Below are 24,788 nucleotides of genomic sequence, written 5' to 3' on the forward strand. Positions count from 1 at the left end.
ACTCCGGTGGAGGCTGTAGTCCTGGGAAAAGGTCAGAAGGACATAAATGGAACTGGTGTCTCCGGTATAAATCACTTGAATCCTATCATAGAATTCACTTATTTAGGGACACTTGGGGGCTTAATTTCGAACGGTTTCTTGACCCATAAACAACTTTCAATGCCAATGAACCCGATTTAAATTTGTTTTCAATTATCATTTAACTAATTCTTATTATTTTTGCTTTTTAGTTTAATTAAGAACAATTCAGAATTTTTTAAAAAAGTTTACAAATTGAAAAGTTAATTTTTTTTTTAGTTTTTTTTTATTTTTTGATTGCTTATATTAGAGCTATATAATATAGTCATCCGACCCTCATAACCTTAAAAAAAACTAAATTTATGGCAATTTCAAACTTTCAGTTGTGTGGCAGCTATAGGATATTATGTGTTTTGTAGATCGGTTCAATTGACCAAAAAATACAATCTATATAAGAACCTATTCTTCTTACTTAGGAAACACCAAAGTTATGTCATTTTCGATCGTTCAGTTATATGGAAGCTGTAGGATATAGTTGTAGAATTTGTCAAATTTTTTGAGTATATAGTCATATTCTCTAGATTTTTTCTGAAAGTTTAATAGTTTCATTTATGGCCGCGGCTCCATACAAGCGGATCCACTGTGCTTTGGTGGGAATGACCTGATTCGTTACAACAGCTAACTTAAAAATAAAAATAAAAAATAAATACCTCAGTCAATTTGACACTGGGATCAAATGAAAGCACTGATAAACACAAAAAGGAGCGTTATTTCCAATACGTATTCAGTGCAGACATTACAAAGATGTACCATCAAATCTGGGTCGATCACAAGCATACGAAGAATTTTACTCCGAAACAAAAAAGGGGAGGAGTACGCGATTTCGATCTAAAAACCGGCACCTTTGGGGTCAGCTGTCCACTGATTCTGGCACTACGCGTGCCTCATTGTTAAGGAATACAATATGAAAGTTCCTCACGGCATTTGCCCGATTCGTAGCGAGAAGAGGTTGTCCTCAGCGTGTTCCTTCGGACAATGGCAAAACCTTTTTGGGGGCAGCGTCTCTACTTTCTCGCGAATATTTAAGCAAAAAACAACATCCTTGTTCATAACATTGAGAATGTGAACAATGTAAATCACCCAGCCCTTTTGGTTGGTCCATCAAACTGCGGAAATACTAATATTATGTTCAGTCTTATGCAGAGTCCTAATGGTTTAAGATTTAAAAATATTATATGTGTTTTGAAAGAGTCTATACCAACCCAAATATGATTACTAAGAAAACCTTATAAAACCAATTAAGGGTATCATACAATCAATACAGCACCTACCAAAGTTAAAAATAATAATTAAGAAACCTATTCCTATTTCTGTATGTATCACAAAAATATTGATTATTTTTATTTAAGTCAAACATGTACGCGGATACCAAAACATATATTTTTTTGTTTTTTTTTAATATTCGGACGTTGATGCACGTTGATGTTATGTTATGGTAAAGAGTCAGAGTCATTTTTTGGCCAAAACCTAATTTTAAAAGTCGTTAAATATATTTTTTTTAATCGCGATGGATAGGAATAACCCTAATCTTAAATGTTGCAAACACAAAATTTTAACAGAGCTCATTACTGTTAAGCTATAAGTTGTCAAAATCAGCTGTTTGTGCAACTTGAAGCGAGCGCTGTTAAATAAATATTTCTTCTAAATTTAATACTAAAAAAAACCAATTCAAGTGAAATTTTTTGGCATGCAGTCCGACAATAGTGGTTTGTAAAATGTGTTTGTAAACGTGAATTGTAGTTATCGATTGTGGTGTCCCTGTAATGTTGTGTAAATTATAACCAAAAAAAAAAAAAAAAAAATCACTAAAAGCTTGTACTGATTTGTTATTTTTAAATAGAGCTACAAAGTGAGTCAAGCACTTTCAAACTCTTAAACGCTATTAATTAAAGTAAAAAAAGTAGCCGTTTGCCCCATAGTGTACCGGTTTAAATTTCATCAAAATCGGACGACTATAACATAAAGCTCCCATGGGAACAATAAAAATATTAAAAATTTAAAACTAAAAAAAATTTAACTATTTTTATTCTGTAATTTTTTTGTTGACTAAGTAATAATTTGACAGTTCAGAATTACGCTTTTAATTTTTTTAAAATCGGAAAACGATATCATAATGCTGCCGTAGGCACTATAAAATAACTGAGCTGCAAATCATCATAGGTTCAATGTTTTTAAACATGTATGCAAGTCAATCATAATTTTAATGTTTTCAAGAATATTTAATTTTTGCAATATCTGCAAGGTTGTATAAACTTTCCTTTCTTGTTTTATAAGTGCAACATACTATAATTATTTAACGTAGTGATTGTGAGCTTAAGTTCTTATGTGATTATGATTATGAGTGAATTATCACGTATCGCAATAACAATGCACATATATACAGTTGCGGCCAAAATATTAGTATTTCTTGTCCAAATCTTGCCATGATTGACTATATTATTAGATTACATCTATCTGCATGAAACTTTCCCAAAAGTTGTCGCTCTATAAGTCGGAACAAGCCGAAACGAACGACTTAAGTATATAGCTCCCATTGGAACAATCGGAAAAAAAAATAAAAAATTATAACTTTGCTGTTTTTTTTTAGTTCTTCGACATATAGTAATCCTTAAACATTTTTTTTGTCAATGTTACTTTTCTATTTTGTAACTTTTTTAAAAATTCTTTTTGACTTACTAATAATTTGATAGTTCAGATTTACGATTTTAATTTTATTGATATCGGAAAATGATATCATATAGCTGCCATAGGAACTATCGAATAATTAAGCTGCAAATCATCATAACTTCAATGTTTTTAAACATATACGCAAGTAAATCATAAATTTAATGTGTTCAAGAATATTTAGTTTTTGCAATAGCGGCAAGCTGCTTCTTCTCTTGTTTTGAAATTCAATTTGAAATTTTGAAATTTATTGAAATCAACCATTTCCTAAAAATGAGGGCTAAATTCGCCCGGGGAAAGTAATAGTAGTGCTATTTCCAATTTGAAAAATAATACGAATACTTAAATAAATATTTATTTCCCAAACGTTTGTTTGGATTGTATTAATGAGATTTTTTCGATAATTGAAAGCTCTGACTTTAGACCGTTATTCTATATGGTCAAGAAATCTCTGAACGTAATTTAAATCAAAAGAGGTCAAATGTGGAACCATTGGGGCAATTAATTTTTTTCGTATTTGTGAAAAGATCTTTGGCTTTTACTATATTAAGGCATCTTTTCATGCAACAATTAAGCCGATGCACTGATTTAAGGATATTTCAAATGCTAAGAGCACACATGTATTCTTTTAGTACTTATATTTTTACAAAGAGCTCACGCGTCGTATAAATTTAGATTTTTAACTCAAATTCATTACTGCGATGCGTAAAACTTATAATGAATTATCAAAATTTTATTCAGTTTCTCTTTTTTTTCATTTTCATTACGTTTTATTTTTCTTAAGTGCAGAAAACAAATAATATTTTCCAAATTACAAAATTGTTACAACGAAAAAGGAGAATGCTGCTTCTAAAATAATTTTGAACTTTTTTTAATTTTTATTGAACACGTCTTAACTATTTTGATTGGACCACAGTGGCTCCTTTGCTCAAAACTTTTACCATTAAAAGGTAACAACTGAAAACCTTTGAAAGTTAAAATTAAAAGGCAGTGCGACCGTGATTCTATAATCAAAAAAATCGTAAGCAGTATCCATATAGTTGTCTCTGAGCTTCAATGAATTCGTCAATGAATGAGGCGATTAAATTAAATTGGAGTATTTGCCAGAAATGGTCGCCTTGTTTGACAACATCGAATATTGTTTTGTTAAAAAGTATTTTATATAATTGTATTAATTTAATATTTATCTCTCATTAAGATGTTAGTAAATGGCTTACTAGCTGGAGTTTAAAGTAAAAAAGTTGTTACTCAAAATCCTTTCAGAGTTTCGTAATGGCCGTCTTCTTTCGGTCAGTTAGGCAGTATGGGTAAAGTATGAAAAATTATCAATATCTCAAAATGCGCCGAATTGTAGCAATTGTTTTTTGTTTTGTTTGTTTGTTGTTTATTTCTACAAATTATTAGTACTGTCCATTGACCGGCGAAATATTTTTTAAATCTCCGCTTTAATTTAAAAAATTATAAAAAAATTACTTTCTTTTTTTAATATTTTAAAAAATAGAAGCGATAGAAATACAATTTTTATGTTTTTTTTTCAATTAAATTTTAAATTAATCAGGAAAAAAAATTTTAGTTTTTTCTACCTTTCTTCAAATTTGGAAAACAAATTGCAACTATGAACAGCGACTACATATGTTAAACATTTTTTAATTATAAAAAAAAATTATAAAAAGCTTAATCAATTCCGAAAAAAAGTGTATCAAAAGTTTTGAAAAATTCAACAACACGAAATTCGATTTTTGTAACGAGTTTTTGGAAAACGAGCCACTGTGCGGCCGATGTTAGTCCTAACTTCAGATTATGGCTGATTTCCATAAAAAAAAACTGCAAAATAGTCCGGATTTATTTTGTTTTTAACTATATATAGTATAATCTAATAAAAATTTGACAAGAAATATAACAAGTACAAACATTTAAAGATGATGGGCGGTGGCACTTCTATTATTTTGACCGCAAAGTATGTATTCCTTTAAATTTAAAAAAACATTAAACTTAGTCGAAAACGATTCGAAAAACTTTTAAATGCGACATCAAACGTTCCGCGATGCCAATCGCTAATCGTATCTTTAATCTGAATTTATCTAACACCAATTACGTTATTAAATGCAAAAATAAACGACGAACAGCGCACGCAACTGCAAATGCAACAACACGAAAATCGCGGAAAACACCTATAAAGTATATAAATTCTTGATCAGCATCACTAGGTGAGTCGATCTAGCCATGTCCGTCTGTCCGTCCGTCTGTCCGTCCGTTTCTACGCAAACTAGTCTCTCAGTTTTAAAGTTATCTGCATGAAACTTTCCCAAAAGTTGTCTTTCTATTGCAGGTAGTAAATAAGTCGGAACGAGCCGGATCGGACGACTATAGCATATAGCTCCCATAGTAACAATCGAAAAAATAAATAAAAAAAAATTATAACTTAGCCGTAATTTTTTTCTTAGTTCTTCGACATATAGTCTTGGGTTATTATTTCAGAATTACGGTTTAAATTTCATCAAAATCGGACGACTATATCACATAGCTCCCATAGAAATAATAAAAATATATAAAATAACTATCTAATAATTGAGCTGCAAATCATCATAGCTTCAATGTTTTTCAACATATACGCAAGTAAATCATAATTTTAATGTTTTCAAAGTGATTTAATTTTTGAAATAGCTGCAAGGGTATATGAACTTCGGCTTGCCGAAGTTTGCTTTCTTTCTTGTTTTTTTAATGTTTTTATTGTTCCAATGGGAGCTTTATTTTATAGTCGTCCGATTTTGATGAAATTTGGAAATATTTAACCATTACTATATGTCGAAAAACTAAAAAAAAATTAAAAAACAGCAGAGTTATAATTTTTTTCATTTATTTTTCCGATTGTTCCTATGGGAGCTATATGCTATAGTCGTCCGATTTTGATGAAATTTAAACCGTACTTCTGAAATCAGTATCACCAGGAGAGTCGATCTAGCCATGTCCGTCTGTCCGTCCGTCTGTTCGTCCGTTTCCACGCAAACTAGTCTCTCAGTTTTAAAGCTATCTGCATGAAACTTTCCCAAAAGTTGTATTTCTATTGCAGGTATTATATAAGTCGGAACGAGCCGGATCGGCCGACTAAATCATATAGGAACAATCGAAAAAATAAATAAAAAAAATTATAACTTTGCTGTTTCTTCATTTTTTTTTTTTAGTTCTTCGACATATAGTAATAGTTAAATATTTCAGAATTACGCTTTATTTTTCATCAAAATCGGACGACTATATAATATAGCTCCCAAAGAAATAATAAAATTATATAAAATAACTATCTTATAATTGAGCTGCAAATCATCATTGCTTCAATGCTTTTAGACATATACGCAAGTAAATCATAATTTTAATGTTTTCAAAAATTTTTAATTCTTGCATTGTTATTGTGATACGTGATAATTCACTCATAATCATGATCATAATCACACATAATCATCATAGCTTCAATGTTTTTAAACATACACGCAAGTAAATCATAATTTAAACTTTTTAAAGAGTATTTAGTTTTTGAAATAGCTGCAAGGGTATATAAACTTCGGCTTGCCGAAGTTTGCTTCCTTTCTTGTTATTATTACCAGCAAAGGAATGAATAAAGCCCGTTGTGGTATTTACAAGCTTCATGGATAAAGTTACTGACCACCTCGCTCACAATCTCTGACGCCAATTTATAGACTTAAAACATTTATTTAGAGATCGCTTCATATCAGCAGGACACTATAATTGGAAATCTGGCCCTGTGTCCATAAAGGAATTCAACTTTTAAACGCAATGATCAAAACATTAAACTAACTGGATTACGATTAACCGGGCAGCCCTACATTTTGGCCAACAGATGCCAGAAAGCTTCTAGATTTAATTGATTTTGCAGCGGCAAGAAACAATTTTACAATAAAATAAATGCGAAACTGTACAATAACGTTTTAAGTTGCCAAATCCATTGAAAAAACAATTGAGACCAAAATTTCTCCAGGCCCCTTGAATACTTCAAAAATAATAATTGAACTATGTGATGATTGGACGCACTGGAGCCGGTTTCAATGGTCGTGTTGGCGACCGGAGTCGAAATGATTGTATTTTTTTAACTTTAGCAAGACGTTTGATTTGATTAACCAAAAACTTTCTCTTCTTGGACCCACCAACTTAATTTTCATCTGGCCATTTTTTGGAAACGCCTACAAAATTAATTTAAAATTTTACTTGAGTTTAGTATTAACTTTACAAAAGTGGTATAGCTTATTTTTAGGCACCACCAAAAAATCCCTTTTAGGTTTTTTGATCTACATTCTCAGTTGCAGACGTTACCGCGTTAGTCCATTCAGATTGCAAATACATAAAAAAAAAGCCAATACCCCTATTGTATTATAAACGCTGGTTCATCCCTCTCTCAGCTCTGGGGAGAATACGAGCAACACCAACATCAAAACAATTCAGTGAGCTCAATTCAAAATCCAGAGAACTCTAACTGAGGCATCATTGTGCATATGTTCGGAACGAAAAAATAACAGATCTTGGTATATCATCTGTAAAAAATATAATATGCACAAAAAATTCTACCGCACCAAGCTAACTTTTCATTCGAATCAGCTCGCCAGGAGTCTAGCCCGGGCTTTCAACTGAACCCGTTTACTATACAATGACCTTTCAGTGAGCAGCAGCAACATCGGCACTATTCTGCGAAACACACACACACTGTTGTAAGGAAGCTCTTAGGCTGGGGTCAGCTTAGACTAGCCAGGGTATAGAAAATGCAAAAAGTTGCTAGAGCTGACGATAGGTGTTAGTTGTCGGTCGCCGGGTTAACTATTTCAGATTTGAGAAAGATATATGGAATCTTCCTAAACATAAAAAATCGCCTCTGCTTTGGATTTATGGGTGTCTTTTTCTATATTACAGAAAGAAGGTTTCGAAAACATAGGGCAACGTTTTCTAAAAACGTAGAGCAATTTTCTTTATTTTAGAAAATCTTAAACTAAGCTTAGTGCGGAGGTTTGGTACCTATTTTTATATATTTATTCATAAGTATAGGATATGTGACGCCCCGACCACCATCCCTTGGACCCTTGGATTCGTAGCCGCATTAGACTGTTGCGTCACACTGGCATCACATTCGACTATGCATTAAGCCCGTATACGAATTCAAAGAGAAGGAAGAAAACTTCGGCATGTCGAAGTTCATAAACCCTTGCAGCTAGTGAAAAAATTAAACATTCTTGAAAATATTAAAATTATGATTTACTTGCGTATATATTGAAAAACATTGAAGCTATGATGATTTGCAGCTCATTTATTAGATAGTTATTTTATATATTTTTATTATTTCTATGGGAGCTATGTGATATAGTCGTCCGATCCGGCTCGTTCCGACTTATATACTACCTGCAATAGAAAGACAACTTTTGGGAAAGTTTCATGCAGATAGCTTTAAAACTGAGAGACTAGTTTGCGTAGAAACGGACGGACAGACGGACAGACTGCCAGACGGACATGGCTAGATCGACTCGTCTAGTGATGCTGATCAAGAATATATATACTTTATAGGGTCGGAGATGTCTCCTTCACTGCGTTGCAAACTTCTGACTGAAATTATAATACCCTCTGCAAGGGTATAATAACAATAAAAAAATTATCCATATTTTTATTTTGTAATTTTTTTGTTAACTAATTACTAATTTGACAGTTCAGAATTACGCTTTTAATTTTATTAAAATCCGAGAACAATATCATATATCTGCCATGGGATCTATGAAATAATTGAGCTGCAAATCATCATAATTTCAATGTTTTTAAACCTATACGCAAGCCAATCATAATTTTAATGTTTTCAAGAATATTTAATTTTTGCAATAGCTGCAAGGCTTGCCAAAGTTTGCTTCCTTCTTTTATTTTAATATTTCTTTTTGACTTTTAAAAAATTGACAGTTCAGAATTACGCTTTTTATTTTAATAAAATCGGAAACTTTTATTATACAGCTGTCATAGGAATTATCGAATAATTAAGCTGCAAGTCATCATGGCTTCAATGTTTTTAAACATATACGCAAGTAAATCATAATTTTAATATTTTCAAGAATGTTTAATTTTTTCACAGCTGCAAGGGTATATGAACTTCGGCATGCCGAAGTTTTCTTCCTTTCTTTAAATGTTTTTTTAAATGTAGAAAAAATAACATTTTTCTATATTTCAGATAAATAATTTAATGATTGTAGGATAGTAGGGTTTACTGTTCTATGCTTAGCTGTCCAAAAAGTTATACCATACATGGACTTAGATTTGAGCTGATTCCTTTCGACAATCGTCAAAAGGCTATCCGTACTTTCGAACTAGCCGTCAACAACCGTTGGCGGACGTTTGCAAGCCCATTGGCACCTCTTCTAGACTGCACCTTTTCCTGTTAAAGAGTGGGCATCTGAAGAATGAGTGCGCAGCGTCTTCTATCTCCCCGACCTTGCAGTACTCGCAGGAGAGGTTTTCCGCATGCCTGAACCGATTTTAATATGCTTTAAAACTTCCGAGTCCAGTGAGCACTTGGCTCAGGTAGGAATCCACCTGGCCTTGCTTCCTGCGAGTCCACGCTTCGATGGTTAGCATAAGAAGCCGAGTGGCGTTATCCCAACTTTGTCACCAGCTCTGGATGGTTTTGTGTTGCTGTTACCGTGGAAATGAGTTTCCGGTTTGTTTCTCGCCAGCTAGCAGGATACCACATGCGTCAGGGGGCGCGTTTTTCCCCAGAAACTGTGCAGAAACAGCTGGACACTCTGAGGGAGCAACGCCTATACCTGGTAGCTGATGCCAATATGCTCACTCCGTAGAATATCGCTGAAAATACCACACTAGCTATAAGCTTTTTGCTTTGCTGCCTCGGCCTGTCGACGTGTGTACAGTCCTCAGGAAGTGGGAGCAACAGGATGTCGTCGTACATCGCGTTCCACAGCGTCGGTCCGAGGACTGAGCCATTGGGGACCCTTCAAGTCACTCTTTGTCGGCATTGTCCTTCGTCAGTCTCGTAGATCAGCACCCGATCTGAGAAGTAGCTGCGTAGGATATCGATTAGGTATTGTGATATCCCCCGCTTTTTAAGGGACTGCAGGACTCGACTCCAGTTGGCCGTGTTGGACTCATTTTTGACGTCTACGGTGCACACCAGGCAACAGTGCTTCTCCCCTCCTGACCATTCTCCTGAAAGCGTCAGAGGCGTGTGTTATCACCGTGCTGATTGCATCTACGGTGCTGCGTTTGCTACTGAATCCGTACTGCAGTTAAGAAATCCCTCGTTTAGACGTTAGTTGACTTTCAAGCCGATTGCAATGACTATTGACTTTAGATGCAAAGCGCGCGGTAAGCCGATGGGTCTCCGGTTTTGGGATGAGAACCAGCCTTTGGAGTTTCCAAGCCTTCGGTACCACTCGCTCTGTGTTGCAACAGTTATACATCTGCGCGAAGACATCGGGGTGTGTGGCAATTATGAGCTTTAGCGCTGAGTTTGGTACTCCGCCGGGCCCCGGAGCCTTCCCATTCTTTAATATGCGTGCTGTTTGGAGCACTCCCGGCTCGTGGTTAGCTCTACTTCTCTCAATGTGGGATGGTCTGTGCCAGTATCAAGCATTGGCTGGCTTGGAAAAAGCGACAAGTCACGACCTTATATGCAGCACCTTTTGCCTTTCTATAAAGACAACTTGCGCACGGTCGAAGTTCCTTGAGTTCCTAACTCTCTGCGAGAGTCTTTTTGCTGCGTGGCATTCCTTTCTTGCTTTGTCACTGGACTCGTTCCACTAAAGTACCTGGCAGTGATGTCTTCCTACAATTCTGGTTTTCGTCATCGTCGCCTTACAGGCCTCATCGCTTCCGTTTGCCGTCAAGCCATGTACTGCATGAAGGAGAAGGCTTTTGTTCAGCGTTCCCACCCGAATCGGGTGGCTCCGGGCGTGAGCGAGGTTGTGACGCTATCGGCGCCGGTGTCCGTTATCACCGCAAAGTGATCGTTGTGGGTGTATAGGTTTTCCACCGTCCACCTGGAGGTTCTGCAGATGACTGGGCCCTTGCTGTAGGTTGGCTGGCTTCCGACGTTCAATAGGCACACATTTAGGGCAGCCAAGACATCCAGCAGGGGATGTTCCTCGCGGCGTTGTGCGTTGAAATCTCTAGCAACGATCACTGGTGACTTTCCGCTCGCATCGCTGACCAGGTCGAAGATGAGCTGTATAGAAAAGTCCCATTGTAATTTGCCCTTGCGTATCCTGGCTTGGATAATCATAATTAGCTGTTTGCACTTTCGGGTAAAGCTCCGAATCGCTGCGCCGCCACCCTGGCTTTGTAGCCATACTCCGTCGTGTTTCGTTGTATATGGCTGACTGAGGATAGCCACTTCTATCTTCTTCTCCAGGACTGTTTGATTACAGTGCATAAGGCTTAGCTGCAGCACCCTTACCATCTTTAAGCTGGGAGAGTGCCTTCTGATATTTCGTACAGCGTCGGTTAAAGAGTGAGTGGCCTGTTTCTGGGGCTCCCATCCGTGTCCACAGCAAGCATTTCGGTGGGTTTCTGCAGTTCTTGCTACAGTGGCCAGGTTGTCCGCATTTGAAGCACGTTTCCTTAGACACGGCGTGTTTAGTGCGGCAGTCTCTGGCGGTGTGTCCCACCCCATGCACTTGAAGCATCTTCTTACTTCCACTTTTGGTCTGATTCTGCATACTATCCATCCGATGCGTATTTTCCCAATTTTGAGAAGGTGCTTGGCTAGGCCGGGTTTCAGCCCAATCACCGCGGCTTGCGTTCTTCGCATTGCACTTTTCATTGTGGGTGAAGCCTCTACTGGGATGTCCTCATCTAAGGAGGATTATAGGGCCTCCAGGACTATATCACTTGTTGTCGACTCGCCGATGTTCGATATTTCTTCTTGGACTTCCTCCGTGGAGGAAGACGGACGGACAGACGGACATGGCTAGATCGGCTCGCCTAGTGATGCTGATCAAGAATATATATACTTTATAGGGTCGGAGATGTCTCCTTCACTGCGTTGCAAACTTCTGACTGAAATTATAATACCCTCTGCAAGGGTATAAAAATTATAACTTAGCTGTTTTTTAAGTTTTTTCTTAGTTCTTCGACATATAGTAGTAATTATTTCAGAATTACGGTTTAAATTTCATCAAAATCGGACGACTATATCACATAGCTCCCATAGAAATAATAAAAATATATAAAATAACTATCTAATAATTGAGCTGCAAATTATCATAGCTTCAATGTTTTTCAACATATACGCAAGTAAATCATAATTTTAATGTTTTCAAAATGATTTAATTCTTGAAATAGCTGCAAGGGTATATGAACTTCGGCTTGCCGAAGTTTTCTTTCTTTTTTGTTTATTTTAAATTAAATCAAACTTGTCAGGAGGCATATATAAATTACATGTAGCTTACATCAAGTTGTTTGTGAGTGACCCAGTACAGCATGTGGGCCTTAAAGTGGGCGTGGACCCGTTTTGAAATAAAATTGCGCTGCGTAGGAACTACTGCATGCCAAGTCCCAAATCACCAGCTTTTATAGTTTCCGAGATCTCAATGTTCAGACAGACGGACAGACAGACGGACATGGTTAGATCGGCTCGGCTATTAGTCCTGATCAAGAATATATATACTATGGTCGAAAACGCTTCTTTCTATCTGTCATATACTTTTCAACCCTTATACCCTTTTACTCTACGAGTAACAGGTATAATTAGTGATAAATATTTTATTAGTTAGCTAAATAAAAAACTCTCCTAAAATGTAAATTCCCTGGATGCGCCAAGCTCTGACAAATCAAACGCCTTTGTCAATAGGGGACAGCTGCCAGTCAGCTCTAGCTTTTATAGTTTGGCTGACGGTTTCGGAACAGAAATTAATTCTTTTAAAATACTTTGCGACAACTTAAAGTGCAAATGATATTTTTACCTTATTCTTTGATGTTTTCAAAACATTGTTGGATACTAGCCTACTTTTGCATATCCGCTGCCCCTGTTCTAGTTTCGGAACGGAACGAAACGGTTGTCATGGTACGAAAAAAAATAATTATTTTCTTGGGACTTCTTTTTAGCAAACACTTTTCGGTTTGTTTTTATATGGTTACAGCAGCTTTGGCAGCTTTGGAAAATATATCAATCGTATAATTAATACTAAATAATTGATACTTAAATATGTGATTCATTCATTTTCGGACGTATTTAACAGTAAAGTTACTAATTAAAAAGTAAGAAAAATATTTTCTTATTCCTCTCCAGGCTAATTTGTAGTAAAATTACTTTTAGAATTGTTCACAAATATTTACATGAGTGTTAAGCACAACTGGCAATCGCCCCGGCTTGGCCAGAAATCTGAGCAAAGCCATTTCGAATCCCAACGCGGGATGTTATTTTTGTGTTTTCTCCACCTCTATCGTTTCAGAGACACATTCATTTTAAGAACGTAAATAAATATAGGGCGGGAGCAGAGGTCGATTCACAAACTTTTAACATGCTCTGTTGCTGCTCCGTTAGTGTTACTCTGTGTATTTTGTTAATGCTTTTAGAGTCAACATACAATAGTTGGCGGTCCCACTAATAATAGGAATGCAAATATTTTTTGTGTTATTTAATATTTTTTGGAAAAATTACTATTTCATGGGAAAACCGTCCCGGTTTTAAGAATTAAATATTTGAGTTTAGATATTTTTTTTTTATGTGTAGTGTTGCTGATCAAAAATATAATATATATTTAAATAAAAAAATTATCGGGGCGTCAGCGGCGCCGTCAGACTAGTACTTTTAGCTGTAGCGGTGTCGCTCTACACATCGATATTATTTTTTATTTTTAAATTCTGCCAAGTGTCGTTCGTTTTCGCTGTGCTCCACAACCGATTCCACATGTGGGATCTTACATAACGAAGTGATCTGTCTGGTCTGTCTTAATCCCCCCGGTTCCCAGACACTATATTAGGTGGGCTGAATTTTAAATTTTCTTAGCACTAAGAACTTATGGCAGTAAATTTGTGCTTCGAGCATTTTTTGTTTAATAACTTTAAGTTTATTTATAATACTTACTGTGGAAACATTATGATAGTGAGCAACCAGTAGATATGGCATAGTGAATAGCGTGGAGTACATAATACCCGCTGTCCAACTAAAAACTAAAACACTTATCTTGGCTCGAGTTAATGCCATAAGGGCCATTCCAGTACAATAAAAAAGAAGTCCTCCAACGTACACTGACTTAGCTCTTTAAATATAAGACATAATTTAAAAATTAGAGCTCAACATAAAAAATGAAAAACTCACCTAAAATGTTGAATAAGTTTCTCAATGATAAGTGAGTAAGAGGCGCATGACAAAGAATACATTGCCATTCCCCAACATCCAAAACGGACACCCTCTTCGTAAAGAAGTTGGGGAATAGATCCTTGGGTTGCTTTCGGGTCTCCTTTAAATACTGCTTCACCCACAAAGTCCGTAAAATACAGTGAGTAACATACATGTGCCATCCAGCAAAATAGATTAGTAATGCAAATCATCTTTAAAGATAACGGCATGTAGATAATGGAAAGTAAATAGTGACGTAAGGATTCTATCTCCAAAGTGTTTTGCTTATGCATTCGTTCTTCAACAGCATCTTCACATGTATTTTCTTGTGTAACAGTAGGATTTTCGTTGAAACAAGTTTCGTCAACAATGTCATTAACTAAAGAAATCTTTGATGATTGTTCTCCAGATGCTCCCTAAAATACATAAGACATTTAATTACATATTGCTATCAAGCACAAAGTTTCTTCGATGTGTGGTATTGGCTAGCCACTTTCTTTTCTACATAACGAGAAAAATTATTGAAAGAAATCATCCTGCTCATTTGTCACCGATCTTCGCTGCTCCCCTAGCGCTTCATCAAACTGTGGTTGGCAGCGAGTGACAGTAATAGTTAGTAATATAGTTCTAGCCTTATGCGGGTATTTTAAAATTCATTAATCTAGAGAAAAGATGTGTGCATACACCACTCCTCTCTCATCAGTGCTTACGTGCTCTTGTTGCGCCTTGGTATGCATTTTTTTAGTCACAAATAAATATTAATTATTACGTCCCACGGTGCAGTCATGTAAAATAATTTGCCCTGAAGACAGTTGCCGAAGTGCAGTCGAAATATATTGGGAAAAGTTATAAAACTTTTGTTTTTAATAAATTTTTGTACCAACAAACTCTTGACCTCGTGACGGTAAACATCAGACTAATAATAATAATATTTCAAGAATTAAATCATTTTGAAAACATTAAAATTATGATTTACTTGCGTATATGTTGAAAAATATTGAAGCTATGATGATTTGCAGCTCAATTATTAGATAGTTATTTAGGGAGCTATGTGATATAGTCGTCCGATTTTGATGAAATTTAAACCGTAATTCTGAAATAATTACCCAAGACTATATGTCGAAGAACTAAGAAAAAACTTAAAAAACAGCTAAGTTATAATTTTTTTTCATTTTTTTCCGATTGTTCCTATGGGAGCTATATGATATAGTCGTCCGATTTTGATGAAATTTAAAACGTAATTCTGAAATAGTTAACCATTACTATATGTGAAAAAACTAATAGAAAAATTGAAAAACGGCAAAGTTATAATTTTTTTTTTGTATTTTTTTCCGGTTGCTCCTATGGGAGCTATATGATATAGTCGTCCGATTTTGATGAAATTTAAACCATAATTCTGAAATATTTAACCATTACTATATGATTGTTCCTATGGGAGCTATATGATATAGTTGTCCGATTTTGAAGAAATTTAAAACGTAATTCTGAAATAGTTAACCATTACTATATGTGAAAAAACTAATAGAAAAATTAAAAAACAGCAAAGTTATAATTTTTTTTTATTTATTTTTTCGATTGTTACTATGGGAGCTATATGCTATAGTCGTCCTATCCGGCTCGTTCCGACCTATTTACTACCTGCAATAGAAAGACAACTTTTGGGAAAATTTCATGCAGATAGCTTTAAAACTGAGAGACTAGTTTGCGTAGAAACGGACGGACAGACGGACGAACAGACGGACATTGCTAGATCGACTCTACTAGCGATGCTGATCAAAAATATATATACTTTATAGGGTCGGAAACATGTTGCAAACTTGTGACTGAAATTATAATATCCTCTGCAAGGGTATAAAAACCTCGCATTAGTTTTATTTAATGCAATTAAGGTACTAACTGGGACTCGGGAAGTTCAATTTAACATATATATTTAAAATTACACTTATCATTTTTTTTCATAAAAAGTAATTTTGCGGGTGAAAAAAATTTAATCTCAATGGACCAGATGGATTTAGACATTATTGGCATTATTTGAGGAAGGAGCCCCTTCATTTTACAAGGAGAAATTTCCGGGGCGGGTCAACCGTGGTTTCGGACGCTTTTAAAAAGCTTGGGACTCGAAATTTTCAGTTTACAGCTCCAGGATGGGCAGCAGTGGGTAATACGGGTACTGAACAACAGCCAGCTTCCATATTTGATGTACAAATAAAATCGGGAAAAGCCGCATATATTTATGCAGGTTAATGCCCGAGTTGTCAAACCACACAGTTTTTGCGAGATTGTTTCGTCGAAGTTATGGACTGGCCAGCGTGCGCTCCGGATCGGAACCCTATAGAAAACATTTGGGGAGTACTAGCAAGATAATGCTAAGTATGAGTGCGTTCAGGACCTTAAGACAGCTATTTTGTCTAAATGGATCCAACTTGACCCAAGTTTATTTGAACACCTCTTAAAAGTCAATGAAAAACAAAATTTTTTGTGTTGGTATTTGTCAAGGTTCTACGATAAACTATTAATATGTTGTTTTCTTTAAGCACTAATATAATTATAATTATTGTTTCTCATTTGCCACATCAGAACCAAAAACCAAAAGTGTCTTATAATTATCAGCCCTGTTCCAGTTTTCAGTTTTCATTTCCGAAAGATTCACACGGAATCTAATTTCCCACTGTTAATTCTCTGTTATTCTCTTAAGAATGGGAGCTTTATGATATAGTCGTCCGATTTGGATTACATTTAAACCGTAATTCTGTCGAAGAACTAAAAAAAAATCAAAAACAGAAAAGGTATAATTTTTTTTTATTTATTTTTCCGATTGTTTCTATGGGAGCAATATGCTATAGTCGTCCGATCCGGCTCGTTGCGACTTATATACTACCTGCAATAGAAAGACAACTCTTGGGATAGTTTCATGCAGATAGCTTTAAAAATGACGGACAAATGGACAGACGGACATGGCTAGATCTACTCTCCTAGTAATGTTGATCGAGAATATTTTCTTTATAGGGTCGGAAATGTCTTCTTCACTGCTTTGCAAACTTCTGACTGAAATTATAATACTCTCTGCAAGGGTATAAAAATAGTGCTGATTTTGTAAATTATTGCTATTTTTCACTGCACTTTTTTCTTAAATATCTATATTTATTGCGACCATCAATTGCTGATAATTCCAGAATGCATCACGCATCAAATATGGATGTATACATTCAAAAATATTACAATGAAAATGCATTGCAAATTTGAATCACATTTGTATTAGAATATCGATTTCTGGTAACATTTTAACGTGAACCACGCGGTTCATATATAGCGTCTGCACACAGCCGTTTAAAAGAGTTGTAGCGAAAAAGTTGAAGCGTCCCATTCAGATAGGCACCCGCTGATGCAAAAACAGCTGATCGGACTACTAAAAGTGAACAAACCCAAAAAGGAGAAGAAGAGATATGCAATTTTCCCGCCAACAAAATGGATATATCCGCTGAAGCGTAATTTGGTCACTGAAGCAGAAAAGCCGCCTGTCTAAATAGGCTTATAGAGGTGGAGGAAAAAAAATTGTGTATTGGCCTAAGGGTCCCCCCCTTAGTGTTACATATCCGAATTCTTGTAATGGTAAACAAAAACAAATTCTCCATGACTAAAGATCCACAGCCGTTTCATATTTTAAAATATCTCAAAACACCTAAATATTTAATTTAACAAGAAAGAAAGCAAACTTCGGCAAGCCGAAGTTCATATACCCTTGCAGCTATTGCAAGAATTTAACATATTTGAAAACATTAAAAATATGATTTACTGCGTATATGTTTAAAAACATTGAAGCTATGATGATTAGTAGCTCAATTATTTGATAGTTATTTTATATATTTTTATTATTTCTATGGGAGCTATATGATATAGACGTCCGATTTTGATAAAATCTAAACCATAATTCTGAAATATTTAACCATTGCTATATGTCGAAGAACTGAACAAAAAATTAAAAAACAGAAAAGTTATAATTTTTTTCATTTATTTTTCCGATTGTTCCTATGGGAGCTATATGCTATAGTCGTCCGATTTTGATGAAATTTAAATCGTAAATCGGAAATATTTAACCATTACTAAATGTCGAAGAACTAAACAAAAAATTAAAAAACAGCAAAGTTATAATTTTTTTTCATTTATTTTTCCGATTGTTCCTATGGGAGCTATATGCTAAAGTCGTCCGATCCGGCTCGTTCCGACTTATATACTACCTGCAATAGAAAGACAACTTTTGGGAAAGTTTCATGCAGATAGCTTTAAAACTGAGAGACTAGTTTGCATATAAACGGACGGACAGACGGACGGACGGACAGACGGACATGGCTAGATCGACTCTACTAGTGATGCTGATCAAGAATATATATACTTTATAGGGTCGGAGATGTCTCCTTCACTGCGTTGCAAACTTCTGACTGAAATTATATTACCCTCTGCAAGGGTATAAAAACTTGATTTTACTCTCATACCTTTTAAGCTTCCATTACATTAGTTATGTGGTAATAACATTAATAATCGTTAAAAACATCGATGTTCTCAAAATTTTTTAAGCATCGATTCATCGATGTTTCTCCACTTATATATGTTGTTTTTATACCCTTGCAGAGGGTATTATAATTTCAGTCAGAAGTTTTCAACGCAGTGAAGGAGACATTTCCAATAAAGTATATATATTCTTGATCAGCATCACTAGGCGAGTCGATCTAGCCATGTCCGTCCGTCTGTCCGTCTGTCAGTCTGTCCGTCTGTCCGTCCGTTTCGACGCAAACTTGTCTCTCAGCTTTAAAGCTATCTGCATGAAACTTTCCCAAAAGTTGTCTTTCTATTGCAGGTAGTATATAAGTCAGAACGAGCCGGATCGGACGACTATAGCATATAGCTCCCATAGAAAAAATCGAAAAAATAAACAAAAAAAATTTTAACTTTTCTGTTTTTTTTATTTTTTTAGTTCTTCGACATATAGTAATAGTTAAATATTTTCAAATTACGGTTTAAATTTCATCAAAATCGGTCGACTATATCATATAGCTCCCTTAGGAACAACCGGAAAAAAAAAAATTATAAATTTGCTGTTTTTAAATTTTTCTATTAGTTCTTCGACATTTAGTAATGGTTAAATATTTCGGAATTACCGTTTAAATTTCATCAAAATCGGACGACTATATCATATAGCTCCCAAAGAAATAATGAAAATATATAAAATAACTATCTAATAATTGAGCTGCAAATCATCATTGCTTCAATGTTTTTAGACATATACGCAAGTAAATCATAATTTTAATGTATAAAAAATATTTAATTCTTGCAATAGCTGCAAGGGTATATAATCTTTGGCTTGCCGAAGTTTGCTTCTTTTCTTGTTAAAGAATGCGATCCTGAAAGTCTTCCTCCAAGAAATAACAGACCTCCGTGGTTTACAAAAGATTTTCAAACTCTTAAAAGCCATATGATTTTTCGAAATATGTAGTTGCTCGATCGGATTTTAATGTTTTTAACAACCATTGCTATTCTATGTATTTTCAAATAATCCGAAGCAATTATATAACTTTGTAAGTGTCAAGCAGAAAACTCCGCCTTGCCTTTATTAGTACGATTAAGCCCAACTGAGGCGTCTACTGACTCTGAAATTGCTGATTTATTTGCCAAGTTCTTCCAAAGTACCTATAGTGCGGATTCTTGTCTGAATTCAGTTTACCCTTACAATTTAAACAGGTCAAATTGGATTTTTTCCTCGGTAACAACAGAAAGTTTTCTTTTAAGGGATTTGGAGATCATAACACCAACATACTCTCCAGGGCTGGACGGGTTTCCTTGGTGCGTACTTAAGTTTTTAACTTCTACTCTTTGTAAACTATTTCAATTGTCTACCTCAACATCAGTTTTTTCAACTTCTGAAAGATTCTTTAGATTTAATGGGAGGATGCTCAAAATTATAGAGGTAAATTGTTGCAATGCCTAAAGCATTTGAGCGCATTATTACTTCTCATTTGCAACATGTGTGTTTTTCGCTAATATCACCTTATCAACATGGTTTCCTTAAGAGAAGGTCAACTACAACCTACTTGATTTGACATCTATTGTAGTTAAGAAATTAATATTAATAAAATGCAGACTAAATAAGTATTACACTTATTTTTTCAGTTCAGAGTTCATGTTGTACTGCATGTGCGTTTAACAATAAAATTACTATACGTCAACCTTTGGTTTGCTGTTGGATTGGCGATAACTAAGCGCATCCTTGCATCGTTGACAATCAAAAACTTCGTTTTTGCCTTATCTGGACGTGTCCGAGCTGCAGTCATATTAATGTCGATCGTTTACGGAATCTCACTTCAAGAATCTAAAAGTGTTAAGTGCTACCTTAAATATGATAAAAAGTAATTGTTCGTTATCTGTTCCCGAGTCTGCTGCCCTAATGGAGTTTAACCCTAAAGCGGGTATAACTCTTCCCCGTTTGCCGTAGAAGCCTGCTGGCTTTTATGAGTTTATTAACCCTTTCACAACAAAGCTTTTATACGTTTTCCTTGTCCGTCCATCGTTAGAGTATTGTTTGTACATACATATGATAGAGTGTGTATCTGGGACACTGACCGTCGGTTGCCATCTTATCGTGATAGGTTACGTTTGATTGATTTGATCTTCCTGAGCAATCGTAGATCTTGTCGTGTTGTAACCAAAGGTGATGTCGACTGATCCTTTCTTCTGAGTTCCCTTAACTGGAATATACCGTGCAGGTCAATTTGTCGTTTTCGGCCCTTGTCTCTGCCATTGTGCAAGTCCAACTATGCCCCTTATGACCCTTAACGTGTTCCTTGTTATTCGGAGACTCTTTAGCGTGTAATTTTATTAAATTGTTAACTTTTTTGTCATATTCTGATTCGTGATTATGTGATTATCACTATGTGACTACAACTCGATGTGAGCAGGTGCATATCGTAAAACAGATCCCCGTATTGTGGCTTGGCATCTTTTTTTTTGGCAATTATTTGTATTTTACACGCTAAACAAGGATGGTCCTTGTTTTCGTGTATGCGTAGGAGTGTCCAAAGATCCCAAATATTAGATCTGGTATTTGTTTTGGATCAGTCGTTGTATCTATATAAGAATTGACCCTCTATTTGTCCCAGAGGTCCGATACCATTTCCCTGCCCTGCCCTACCCTGATACCTATTTCGATTTAGTTTCTCAACTTATAACAAAATGTTTTCCGTTAATGTGATTTAAATAAACTTAACTACTTGATTTCCGAATTCAACAATGGAAAGTTTTACTGAATTATACTATATCGTTTTAAGATGTTTTTATACCCTTGCAGAGGGTATTATAATTTCAGTCAGAAGTTTTCAACGCAGTGAAGGAGACATTTCCAATAAAGTATATATATTCTTGATCAGCATCACTAGGCGAGTCGATCTAGCCATGTCCGTCCGTCTGTCCGTCTGTCAGTCTGTCCGTCTGTCCGTCCGTTTCGACGCAAACTGGTCTCTCAGCTTTAAAGCTATCTGCATGAAACTTTCCCAAAAGTTGTCTTTCTATTGCAGGTAGTATATAAGTCAGAACGAGCCGGATCGGACGACTATAGCATATAGCTCCCATAGAAAAAATCGAAAAAATAAACAAAAAAAATTTTAACTTTTCTGTTTTTTATTTTTTTTTAGTTCTTCGACATATAGTAATAGTTAAATATTTTCAAATTACGGTTTAAATTTCATCAAAATCGGTCGACTATATCATATAGCTCCCTTAGGAACAACCGGAAAAAAAAAAAATTATAACTTTGCTGTTTTTAAATTTTTCTATTAGTTCTTCGACATTTAGTAATGGTTAAATATTTCGGAATTACCGTTTAAATTTCATCAAAATCGGACGACTATATCATATAGCTCCCAAAGAAATAATGAAAATATATAAAATAACTATCTAATAATTGAGCTGCAAATCATCATTGCTTCAATGTTTTTAGACATATACGCAAGTAAATCATAATTTTAATGTTTTAAAAAATATTTAATTCTTGCAATAGCTGCAAGGGTATATAATCTTTGGCTTGCCGAAGTTTGCTTCTTTTCTTGTTAAAGAATGCGATCCTGAAAGTCTTCCTCCAAGAAATAACAGACCTCCGTGGTTTACAAAAGATTTTCAAACTCTTAAAAGCCATATGATTTTTCGAAATATGTAGTTGCTCGATCGGATTTTAATGTTTTTAACAACCATTGCTATTCTATGTATTTTCAAATAATCCGAAGCAATTATATAACTTTGTAAGTGTCAAGCAGAAAACTCCGCCTTGCCTTTATTAGTACGATTAAGCCCAACTGAGGCGTCTACTGACTCTGAAATTGCTGATTTATTTGCCAAGTTCTTCCAAAGTACCTATAGTGCGGATTCTTGTCTGAATTCAGTTTACCCTTACAATTTAAACAGGTCAAATTGGATTTTTTCCTCGGTAACAACAGAAAGTTTTCTTTTAAGGGATTTGGAGATCATAACACCAACATACTCTCCAGGGCTGGACGGGTTTCCTTGGTGCGTACTTAAGTTTTTAACTTCTACTCTTTGTAAACTATTTCAATTGTCTACCTCAACATCAGTTTTTTCAACTTCTGAAAGATTCTTTAGATTTAATGGGAGGATGCTCAAAATTATAGAGGTAAATTGTTGCAATGCCTAAAGCATTTGAGCGCATTATTACTTCTCATTTGCAACATGTGTGTTTTCGCTAATATCACCTTATCAACATGGTTTCCTTAAGAGAAGGTCAACTACGACCTACTTGATTTGACATCTATTGTAGTTAAGAAATTAATATTAATAAAATGCAGACTGATGTTCTATATATAGATTTTAGTAAGGCTTTTGTTTCTGCTAACCATCCTCTTCTTTTAATTAAATTAGATCAGCTCGGGTTTTCAAACAATATTTTATCTTGGATTTTAAGTTATTTGAATTTAGAGAACTCAGAGGGTTATTTAAAAAAAACATTGTCATAATGATTAACGTAACATCTGGAGTGCCTCAGGATAGTCATTTGGGCCCATTGCTATTTACTATATTCATCAATGATCTTCTGTTATAACACATTCTCGAGTATTAATGTATGCTGATGATGTTAAACTTTGTTTGTCCTATAATAATTTGCAATCGGTTTTCGGCATACAGTCTGATATTGATTGTTTTCAGAGAGGGTGCCAATCTAAACTCTTAAATCTGAATTGCCTTAAATGCAACGTAATGGATTTTTATAGGGGTGCGCCTTCATTTATAATATTCTTCCATAACATGCCACTGGACCGTATATATTCGGTCAACAATTTAGGAGTTCTTCTTGGCCAAACATTAAAATTAGACTGTCTACTGTTAACAAGGCTATAAGTGTTCTTGGGCTTATAAGGAGGTGGTCGAAAGAATTTGACGATCCTTATACAATTAATTTATTATTTACTTCCCTTGCCCGTCTTAATTTAGAATATTGCGCTCCAGTGTCAACTACACATTAATCGTATTGAGTCGGTACAAAAGAAAATTAATGTTTTCGCCCTTCGTGGTTTGAACTGGGATCAAAACGTAAGGTTGCCTTCTTACTCTAGTAAAGTACTTTTGCTTTATTTACCTACTTTTGTTAATCGTTGAATCATGCATGGAACTATTTGTATGCACAGTCTGGTCAGATGCTTGGTGTCGTTGGGCCATTTGTTTGAACTATTTATAGTGCATCAACGTTCAACAATATATATATAAATAAAATTATAGGAGAAGCGGACGAGGTGCTTGACATGTATGACAACCCATTAATTTGAGACGAAATTAAAATAATCTAACACAGTACTACTGCAACTCGTTATCCAAATCGACTCTCATTTCCACATTAGGGAATCTAAGACAAGGTAGACTGAAATGATGGAATTACAATCAAAACACCCTAGTGCGTGACTATACAAAAGGAGATTTTTATTTAACTATGTCTCGACAAATTCTTAAGAGGCATTTACAATCCTATAGGATCAATTTTAAGGGCTATGTAGCCCCAGAACTAAGGCGAAGCCTTCAATAGATAACACAACCAGAATAGACAAAACTCACATGATCACCAAAACAATCATACACAACGGTACAACTATTTTAATAATCGATACCAAAATAACCGCTTTGAAAATAATAACCAAAATAATAGGAATTTTAAACAGCTCTCAATAAGCTATAACCCAACATTCTTTTATCGCAATACAACCCAAAATAATCGTCAAGCAACAGAAATAAAATTTAACACGAGTTCCAGGGCCTTAAAGCCCTACAGAGCCTCAGAAATTCATAACACTGGATCTCATGCCAATAATGAAGTAGAACTAACAAAAATTGACGGTACGTCAAATTATTGGGTAGCAGTTTACCAGCCCCCAATCAACAGGTTGTTACCTCCCGTATATCGTTATTACAGGATCAATGTCTTCGATCGTACACACAAAATTTGTAGAAACCGATCATACTATTCAAATTCCCCCTATAACAGTTTCAGGACTATTTAACAAAACAGAAAAAATAAGCACTAAAGCCAGATTCGCCTGCTTCGAAGTATTTAAACTTAAAGGTAATTGCGAATTTCTCGCTTTCGAATTTCATAACTTCTTTGATCGACTAATAGAAATGGACCTACTTAAACAGATTGGTGCCAAAATCAACCTTAATATTTTTGACT

At 35.1% G+C, this 24,788-nt stretch overlaps 1 protein-coding gene across 1 annotated transcript in view; it reads right to left on the reverse strand.

Annotated features, from left to right (window-relative positions):
* Nucleotides 1-24,788, reverse strand: part of LOC121467562 (proton-associated sugar transporter A) — a 155,429-nt gene that overhangs the window by 21,207 nt on the left and 109,434 nt on the right. Inside the window, exons 4-5 of the mRNA XM_041709184.1 lie at nucleotides 14,054-14,490; nucleotides 13,820-13,994 (exon numbers count right to left, since the gene is read on the reverse strand). Of these exons, the coding sequence (XP_041565118.1) occupies nucleotides 13,820-13,994; nucleotides 14,054-14,490 (612 nt within the window). The remainder of the gene's footprint in view (nucleotides 1-13,819; nucleotides 13,995-14,053; nucleotides 14,491-24,788) is intronic.

This window comes from Drosophila elegans, unplaced genomic scaffold, assembly GCF_018152505.1.
Source record: "Drosophila elegans isolate 14027-0461.03 unplaced genomic scaffold, ASM1815250v1 contig_476, whole genome shotgun sequence".
Lineage (NCBI taxonomy): Eukaryota > Metazoa > Arthropoda > Insecta > Diptera > Drosophilidae > Drosophila > Drosophila elegans.